Genomic DNA, 10,364 nt, shown 5'->3' on the forward strand with positions numbered 1-10,364 from the left:
AAAAAAAAAACAATGATAATTCAATTATTGACTAACTCAGAATTTGTATCTGGAACCCAATACTCATCATTATTTTGCTGAACTGTTAAGGTGGCTTATAAACATGCCACACCTTACACTTGAAAGTTAGCAGCCTGAAATGGCTTTGCGTTTTCCTCTGTCCCTATTTTTCACTAAGCTAATTTTTATTATCAACCTCTAGAGGTCAGTGTAACTCAGTGTATAATATTCAGCTTTGTGGTCATTAAGCTATAAACTCCTAAACTTCCTGTTTCTTTCCATTGTGGCCTTTTCCCGTGGATGCAAATTCAGTATGTAATTATATCAGAATATTATAGGCATGGATCATGGGTGGTAACTGACAGTTAAATATTTAATTTTCATTCTTACTGAAACCACCCTTGCAAATTGATGATAGGGTGCAAGGCAAGACCTAAAGGCTCCCAAACTACAAAAGAACAGGCTTAACTAAAATAATCATAATAATCAGCCACTCTCCCTTCATTTGCTTAATAATAATCACTGTTCCCTCGTTTGCCTCTTTATCCTGGACTCATGTAGAGTTGTCAGTTATAAAGATTCTTCATTTTCTCCATATAGAACATCACCTGTTCAGAACCTAGGGGTAGGTTTTGAGATATCTTGCAGGTCCCGCATTTCTGTGACTGACCAACCCAGATCAAAGAATTGACTCAACCAGTCTTGAACTCTCCACCCAAGGAACTGCCCTCCAATGGATTGGCCAATCACACCAGGCCCATGCCCACCTAGCTGCTTTTAAAAATCCCATCTCCTGAATCGCTTGAGCCCAAGAGTTTGAGGTTGCTGTAAGCTACGATGACATGGCACTACCGAGGGCCACCTAGAGAGACTCTGTCTCAAAAAAAAAAGTCTCCCCAATACTTGGGAAGGGGGATTTGAGAAACTCCTCCTGTCTCTCTGCTTAGCACTATATGGAATAAAGTCTCTACTGTAAACCCTGCGGTCTCTGAGTAGTTACTGGCTTCCTTTTGGACAGTGGGCAGATGAACCTGGCTGGGCAGCAACATGACTACCTGTGTGTAAGGAGAAAGGAAAAGGAAGCTGACACTAGAAACGTAGGCATTAAATAGAGATGAGATGCAGTGCAGTTCCCCAGTTTTATTGTCTAGATGATTTTCCCCATTTCTCAAAAATAACTTAAGAAATAAAGATAGATTTTTCTGGTACTTAGCTATCTCCCTAGTAACAGCCATTAAATGTTTTTAGGCCAATAAACTCCTTTTTACAACACTAAGCAGAATACATATTTTTCAAAGGCTCATGGGATAAAGAAACTGAGAAAACTAAAGAATTGTGAGCATATTTACAGAAGCTTTGCTTACAAATTAGACAAGTAGGAAAACTTTTCCACCCCTGGAAAGTTTCTAGATACATTGAAAAAAAAAACAAATTAAAATGTGTCTAAGAGAGTACCTCAGCAAAGCAATGCACATGGCAAGGCATAATTTTCCCAGGAGCAATTTGCTACTCTATAAACTATACGTGATTCATTATTTTTCCAAGATACACAGATGACATTGAACTACACATATCTGAACTGTGCAAGTCCACCTTGATGCGGATTTTTCTTCTACTTTTGCCAGCTCTGAGACAAGACCAGCTTCTCTCCCTCTCCTTCCTCAGCCTACTAACATGAAGATGATGAGGATGAAGACTTTTACGATGATCCGTTTCCATCTAATGAATAGTGAATATGTTTCTCCTCCTTAAGATTTGCTTATTAATAACAGCCTCTTTCCTCTAGCTTCTTTTATTATCAGAGTACAGTATACAATGTATACAACACAGAAAATATGTGTTAGTCAACTGTTTATGATATGTGCAAAGCTCTGATGAATAGTGGGTTAAATTTGGGGGGCATCAAAAGTTACAGATGGATTTTCAACTGTGCAGGGTTGGGAAGTCCGTGCTCCTAACTCCTGCATTATTCTTGGGTCAACTGTAATTGCTAGGGATTTGGTTCTGAATTGCATGCGTTTGTCTCCAACAACAAAAGCTCTTTGGTTTTAATTATTAAATAAAAAATGCTAATACTAATCTTACCTCATTTCTTCGGCTGCTGCACTTCATGTCTGAAGTGGAAAACTCTACAACAAGAAAAAGATAATAATTGGTAATTGTTAGTAGTAGAGAGAAAACAGTGTTAAGCCAGAGTTTGGGGATATAGTAATTGAGATTCGATGGTTTGAGGAAAAGTTGTAGAAATTAAGACTTTTTCCCTGTGTAATTCACATGGTAATGGATATGGCTTCAGGCTACAGCCACTAGTAGGGATTATTGTTTTATATTTCTCTCTAAATTCTAACAGAAAATGTGAAATTACTGACTCAGAGAGCAGATCACTTATTAATCACAGAACATCCCAGTTCCTCACAAGGCACCATAAGAACCAAATGTTTCCCTGCAAATGTGGTAGAGTTGCATCACAGGAGGGAGCCCTGAACTTAAGAGACTCAGATGGAATGCAGAGTGGTTGGCACTGTGGCCCATCTTTCCCTCCAGAAGAGAGACCTTGATATGGTTTGAATGTTTGGTCCCTCCAAATCTCATATTGAAATTTGATCCCCTGTGTTGGAAGTGGGGCCTGGTGGGAGGTGTTTAGGTCATAGGGGTAGATCCCTCATGGCTTGGTGCCCATCCTGAGATAAGAAGTGAGTTCTCGCTTTATTAGTTCCCATGACAGCTGGTTGTTTAAAAGAGGCTGACCACTCCTCCTCCCTCTCTGCTCCCCTCTCTCACCACGTGACATGCCTGCTAGGCGTCATGTTTCTCATACTGTCTGCAGAATGCTGAGCCAAATAAAACACTTTTCTTTTTAAATTACCCAGCCTCAGATATTCCTTGATAGCAGTGCAAATGGACTGAGAGAAAATTGGTACCAGGAAGAGGGAGTTGCTAGAAAGATACCTGAAAATGTGGAAGTGACTTTAGATCTGGGTAACAGTCAGAGGTTGGAAGAATATGGAGCTTGGAAGAGGACAGGAAAATGAGGAAGAGCTTGGAACTCCTCAGAGACATGTTAATGATTGTGACCAAAATATTAATAGAAGTATGGACAGTGAAGCCAGGCTGATGAGGTCTCAAATGGAAATGAGGAATTTACTGGGAACTGGAGCAAAGGTCACCCTTGTTAAATCTTAACGAATAACTTAGATGCACTGTGTCTGTACCTAAGGTGGCAGGTTCGAATCTAGCCCAGGCCTGCCAAACAACAATGATGGCTGCAACCAAAAAATAGCTGGGTGTTGTGGCGGGTGCCTGTAGTCCCAGCTACTTGGGAGACTGAGACAGGAGACTCGCTTGAGCCCAGGAGTTGGAGGTTGCTGTGAGCTGTGATGCCATAGCACTCTACCCAGGGGGACAGCTTGAGGCTCTGTCTCCAAAAATAAAATAAATAAAAGTGATGACCTAGAGTATCTAGTGGAACAAATTTCTAAGCTGTTCAAAGGGTGATATGGCTGCTTCTAACAGCCTGTGATCAGATATAGGAGCAAAGGAATGACTTAGTTGGAACTTATAATTTTTTTTTTTTTTTTTTAGACAGAGCCTCAAGCTGTCCCCCTGGGTAGAGTGCCATGGCATTACAGCTCACAGCAACCTCCAACTCCTGGGCTCACGCGAGTCTCCTGCCTCAGCCTCCCAAGTAGCTGGGACCACAGGCGCCCGCCACAACGCCTGGCTATTTTTTGGTTGCACCCGTCATTGTTGTTTGGCGGGCCCGGGCTGGGGATTCGAACCCGCCACCTTAGGTGTACGTGGCTGGCGCCTTAGCCGGTTGAGCTATAGGTGCCGAGCCTGGAACTTATAATTAAAAGGGAAGCAGAGTGTAACATTTGGAAAATTTGTAGGCTGACCATGTGGTAGAGAAGCAAAGCATTTTCAGAAGAAAAATCCCAGTGGTATGTGCAGCAACCACTGGCCAGAGAGACTAGGCATGGCTAAAAGGGAGCCAAGTGCTAATCAAGATTATGGGGAAGAATTCCCAAAAGCATTTCAGAGATCTTCAAGGCAGCTGGAGGCCCAGAGGCCTAGAAGGACCGAATGATTTGGGAGGCCAGGCCTGGGGCCCCTGTACCACCTGGGGAAGCTGCTGCAGCATCCCAATTGCTCAAGCCCAGTTGTGGCTCAAAGGGCCCCAGGTACAACTTAGTCTGCTGCTCTGAAGCTGTAAGCCTTGGTGGTTTTAAATCTAAAGGTGGACAGAATTCAAAAGTGGTGGAGCTGTGGCAGCTTCCACCTGGACTGCAAAGGATGCCTAGGAAAGCCTGGATGCCCATGCCAGAGAATCCCCAGAGAGACCTAGCTAGAGCAGTGTAGAGGGCAAATGTGAGGTTGGAGTACCCCCGACTGAGTCCCCACCAGGGCACTGCCTAACGGAGCTATGGGAAGGAGCCTGCTGCCCTCCAACCCAGAAAGGTAGAGCCACTGTCCTCTCACCCTCTCAGCCTGGAAAAGCTGCAGGAATTAGATTCTGACCCATAACATTAGCCATGTGGGCTGTGCCCAGCAAAGGCATATGGGTGGGGCTGCTTGAGGTTTCAGGGTCTAGCCCTGGTACCAGTGTTCCCAGAATATGGGGCATGGAGTCATGAGTCAAGGGAGAAGACTTTGGAACTTTAAGATTTAATGTTTGCCTGCTGGGTTTCAGATGTGCAGTAGGGGCTTTTATCCCTTTCTTCTGGCTGATCTCTTCCTTTTGGAAATGGGAATGTTTACCCAAGGTCTGTACCATTCTATCTAGGAAGTAAATAATTTGATTTTGATCTTACAGGCTTATAGGCAGCAGGAACTTGCCTTGAGTCTCAGATGAGACTTTGGACTTTTTTGTTCAGGGGTCCTCAAACTTTTTAAACAGGGGGCCAGTTCATTGTCCCTCAGACCATTGGAGGGCCAGACTGAGGGCCCTGGGATGAGTTGGCTGCTAAGCAGGACAGGCAGCAGCAGCAAAAAACATCCTGCGGGCCAGATAAATGCCCTAGGCAGGTCGCATTTGGCCCACAGGCCATAGTTTAAGGACGCCTGCTTTAGTTGGTGCTCAGAAGTAGTTAAGAGTTCAGGAGACTATTGGGAAGGGGTGATTGTATTTTACAGTGTGAGAAGAGAAGTACAAGAGATTTAGGGGCCAGGACAGAATGATATGGTTTGAGTGTTTGGTTCCTCCAAATCTCATGTTAAAATTTGATCCCCAGTGTTGAATGTGGGTTCTGGTGAGAGGTGTTTGGGTTTGGGGTTGGATCCCTCATGAATGGTTTGGTGCCCTCTCACTTTATTAGTTTACAAAGAGCTGGTTATTTAAAAGAGATTGGGGCCACATCCTCCCTATCTTGCTCCTTCTCCTGCCGTGTGACACGCCTGCTCCCTCTTCACCTTCCACCGTGTATGGAAGCTCCCTGAAGTCCTCACCAGAAGCAGATGCTGGTGCCATGCTTCTTGTACAGCCTGAATAACCATGAGCCAAATATACCTCTTTTCTTTATGAATTACCCAGCCTTGGGTCTTTTCTTTATGGCAGCACAAATGGATTAACACAGACCTGTAATGTGAAATGTATGCAAATGTCTGCAGGAGAGAGGAGGATGGTGTCTAGGTTTTATTACCTACAGTGTGAGCCAACAACTGCTGTAGAAGTTAGAAGTAAACCTCTAAACCTCTCTGGAGCAATACGCTATCCCTAACTTCCGAGGCATGTTTACCACTCAGTCATCTTTTTTTTTTTGAGACACAGTCGCACTACATCACCCTCGTTAGAGTGCTGTGGCATCACAGCTCACAGCAACCTCCAACTCTTGGGCTTAAGTGATTCTCTTGCCTCAGCCTCCCAAGTAGCTGGGACTACAGGCACCAGCCACAACACCCAGCTATTTTTTGTTGTAGTTGTCATTGTTGTTTAGCAAGCCCAGGCCGGGTTTGAATCTGCCAGCCTTGGTGTATGCGGCTGGCACTGTAACCACTGTACTATGGGTGCTAAGCCTACCACCACAGTTTAAACCTTAAGCTTCAATGTCTCCAGGTTCAAACAGATGACATGAATGAGACAGGCAGGGGTGGTGGACTGAGATCCTGGGCCTGAATAAAGGGGTATCACCACCTGCTCTCACTGAAGTCCAGTCCAGACGAAGGGTCCAGCACCCCTAAACCCAAGAGAAGCCAGAGAACTACAGATTTTGTGTGAAATCTCTCTCCTGCTCCCTTGGTTTTTGTTTTTTAGTGCTGTAAGGGCCAAACCAAATATGTCTGTACCTCCATTTCAGCCACAGGCTCTCATTTTGAAATTTCACTTACAGAGAAACAGACTTTTCTTAGGATGTAATGCAGGTAGAGAAGCCAATCTCAGTGAAAAATAGTCACCTAAGAAGAGGATACCTGCAGGAGAGGCCACCGCTGGCCCCCAATCCCTTCCCTGACCCTCGATTCTTTATGCATTTATTCGACAAATACGTATTGAGTGCCTACAGTCCCAGAAGATGGCAGCATAGAGTTGTGACCAAAAAAGACAAAAATCTTTGCTCTCAGAGGTTACATTCTAGAGGTTGAGATTTTTCTGCTGAACAGATGTTAGAAGTTGATCTAGAAATATAACGGAATATAATTTATAGCACAGGATAACCTCCTCAGTGGGATAAAAAACCCCTCTTAGATATTACTACATAAGTATACATATTTAGGTAGACATTGCCCAGTGCTAGTCAGGAATGATGTGGGGCAAAGGGCTCTGAAAGATTTCTGGTGGGAGTGTGTCGGTCAGATCTTTCTGGTAGGTAATTTGGCAATACATGGTGAAAGCTTTTTAAAATGTGCAGAGAGGGGGAGTGGAGGGGGAGGAGCAAGATGGTGGCCAACTAATTGTTTCCTGGCAACTGGGCATGGTGAGTCCAGGAAGAGGAGACTACAGGCATCTCTGGCTGGTGGGATAGGCCCAGAAACATCCCTTTGGAGACACAGGGAGTCAGCGAGGGACCTCTGGACCCCAGAAGGAGGACAAAAGCAGTGGAGAACTGGCAAGTGTTTGCGTGTGTTCATTCAGGTCTAATCCCACTGGCAGCTGTAAATTCAGCAGCTGCAAGATTGCAAACTGGAAAGGCCTTACCTGTGAGCTGTTTGGGTATTTTTTTGGACTTGGCACTCAGTTGGACTAGCTTGGGAGAACTTGGGCAAGAGAGCAGAGGACTTTAAGCATCATCTAGGGTTCCAGACTGAGCTGCTGAGCTCCAGACGGAGCTAATAGTGTTCAGCTATGGGCCACACGGAGCCATGGTGGGGGAACTGCCCTGGCAAGCTCTGCACTCAGGGTCGCAGAGCAAGGATCAGATTGGGCGGGAGCAAGTAATCTAGTGACTGAGCAACCTAAAGGCGGGGACTGAGATGCCTTGCAGCCTTGGCCCTCAGGGGCATAGTGTGAGATCAGTTTGGGCACACTGGGTAAGTGGATAGCCACTTCAGGACTGATCCCATTGACAAGTACTTTCCCAGTAAAGCTTCTGCTTAGCCCAGGTTGGCAGTTTAAAGTGCCTTTTAAGCCAGCTGAGGTGAGATTTAGGCTCTCTACCCTTCGTGGTTTTCATACAGCTGTATCAGCACTGTGATTAACATCTCATCCCCCTGAAGATCACCTGTTGCCCAGACATATTCAGCAAGATATATATACTGCTTTTTATGTTTTTGTCTGTTTGGGTTTTTTTGTTTTTCTTGTTTTCTTTCTTTTTTTTTTTAATTCAACATTTTCCTTATAGATTTTTCTTTTCTTTCTTCATTTTTCTAGTTTCAATATAATTCTCCATTGTTGCCCTTTTCTAACAATTAGAACTTCAGTTCTTTTTTAAAATTTATTTGTATTTATTTATTTGTTTGTTTGTTTTCCTTTGGCCAAGGCTGGGTTTGAACCTGCTACCCTTGGCTACCCGGCTACCCTACTCCTTGAGCCACAGGCGCCACCCTAGAACTTCATTTCTGCTGGTGTTGCTACCCCTCTTATTTGTCTTTCTTCTCCACTTGGTGGAGGTGGAGTACTGTGTCCGAAAGAGCTGCTGACCTCAGGGGAACAACCCAACTCGGCACCCCCAGAGGTTGGGGACATGAATAGAACTTTCTCTAAAGAAGACAGACAAATGGCGAACAAACATATGAAAAAATGCTCATCATCCCTAATTATTAGAGAAATGCAAATCAAAACTACCCTGAGATACCATCTAACCCCAGTGAGAATGGCCCACATCACAAAATCTCAAAATTGCAGATGCTGGCGTGGATGTGGAGAGAAGGGAACACTTTTACACTGCTGGTGGGACTGCAAACTAATACAACCTTTTTGGAAGGAAGTATGGAGAACCCTCAAAGAACTCAAGCTAGACCTCCCATTTGATCCTGCAATCCCATTATTGGGCATCTACCCAGAAGGAAAAAAATCCTTTTAGCATAAGGACACTTGCACTAGACTCTTTATTGCAGCTCAATTTACAATCGCCAAAATGTGGAAACAGCCTAAATGCCCACCAACCCAGGAATGGATTAACAAGCTGTGGTATATGTATACCATGGAATACTATTCAGCCATTTAAAAAAATGGAGACTTTACAGCCTTTGTGTTAACATGGATGGAAGTAGAACACATTATTCTTAGTAAAGCATCACAAGAATGGAGAAGCATGAATCCTACGTACCCAATTTTGATATGAGGACAATTAATGACAAGGGGAGGGGGCGAGCAGAGAGAGAAAAGAGGGAGGAGTGGGAAGGGATTAGCAGAGAGAGGGAAGGACGGAGGGAGGTGGGGTCTTGGTGGGTGCCACACCTTTTGGGGGCAAGACACGATTATAAGAGGGACTTTACATAATAAATGCAATCAATGAAAAAAATAAATAAAATGTGCAGAGAGGCTTGGTGTTTGAAGCTCAGTGATTAGGGCTCCAGCCACATACACTGGGGCCTACTAAACAACAATGACAACTGCAACAAAAAATAGCCAGGCATTGTGGCAGGTGACTGTAGTCTCAGCTACTTGGGATGCTGAGGCAAGAGAATCACTTAAGCCCAAGAGTTTGAGGTTGCTATGAGCTGATCTGTGACACCACAGCACTGTACCAAGGGTGACATAGTACAAAAAAAAATAAAATAAAATGTGCAGAGAGTAGCTAGGCACAATGGCTTGTGCCTATAATTCTAGAGCTCTGAGAGGATGAGTTGGGTGGATTGCTTGGGCTCAGGAGTTTGAGACCAGTCTGAGCAATAGTGAGACTCCCTAGCTCTACTAGAAAGAAAAAAAACTAGACAAGTGTTATGTCAGGCACCTATAGTCCAGCTACTCAGGAGGCTTAAGCAAGAGGATTTCTTGATCCCCAAAGTTTGAGGTTGCTGTGAACTATAATGCCATGGCACTCTACCCAGGGCAACAGAGTGAGACTCTGTCAAAAAAAAAAAAAAAAAAAAATGTGTAGAGAGTTCCAGTTAAATACGGCAGATTGGATGTACAAGCTTTTCTCCATCTTCTCCAAAAACCTCACTAAAATTATGGTAAAGGAATCTGAAAACCTGTAAACACATACAAAAAAAAAAAAAAAAAGAAGAAAAGAAAAAACCCAGATGATAAAATAGCAGACAAGTAATGTCAACAATATTTTGGACGAGAAAATGGTATGGATGAATACAAACTGATTCAGTTGTCTTTGTCTACTTTCTCAGTTCTGTTCAGTGCTTGCAGGTGGAGAACTCAACAAGAAATGAGAACCCGGCTGGGCATGGTGGTTCATGCCTATAAGCCTCGCACTTTGGGAGGCCAAGGCAGGCAGATTGCCTGAGCTCACGAGTTTGAGACCAGCGTGAGCCAGAGCAAGACCCTGTCTCTAAGAATAGCTGGGTGTTGTGGTGGGTGCCTGTAGTCCCAGCAACTTAGGAGGCTGAGGCAAGAGAATTGCTTAAGTCCAAGAGTTTGAGGTTGCTGTGAGCTATGATGCCACCATACTCTACTGAGGGTGACAAAGTGAGAGTCTATCTTAAAAAAAAAAAAGAAAGAAAGAAAAGAAATGAGAACCCTAGCAAGGAGCAGGAATTGAAGGTGCCTCTGAAGATGAGGATGGAGGTGACACTGGAACAAGAGGGCTGCTCCTGAGTTAATGTGAGGAGTAAGATTCTCTGTCCTGCCCCACTGGTTAGTTGTTGCTCTTCCCCTTTTCCAGTAGAGACCCTGGAGCAAAGATGCTATGGAGCCAGGATCAGCTAGAATTAGAAATGGGGTGCTGGCAGGCAGACAGCCATCAGAATAGGAGAAGATTTTCGCAGGTTATGTCTCCGACAAAGGTTTAATAACCAGAATCCATAGAGAACTTAAA

General features: G+C 44.2%; 1 protein-coding gene across 5 annotated transcripts in view; it reads right to left on the minus strand.

The window, feature by feature from the left end:
- The window catches only part of MAP3K19 (mitogen-activated protein kinase kinase kinase 19), a 71,399-nt gene that overhangs the window by 20,061 nt on the left and 40,974 nt on the right, over positions 1-10,364 (minus strand). For all 5 annotated transcript variants that reach the window (XM_003794375.2, XM_003794376.1, XM_012807958.1 and 2 more), the window contains one exon: positions 2,086-2,129. In XM_003794375.2, coding sequence (XP_003794423.2) covers positions 2,086-2,129 — 44 coding nt within the window. The remainder of the gene's footprint in view (positions 1-2,085; positions 2,130-10,364) is intronic.

This window comes from Otolemur garnettii, unplaced genomic scaffold (genome assembly GCF_000181295.1).
Source record: "Otolemur garnettii isolate 467f Iridium unplaced genomic scaffold, OtoGar3 scaffold00080, whole genome shotgun sequence".
In the NCBI taxonomy this organism is placed as follows: domain Eukaryota; kingdom Metazoa; phylum Chordata; class Mammalia; order Primates; family Galagidae; genus Otolemur; species Otolemur garnettii.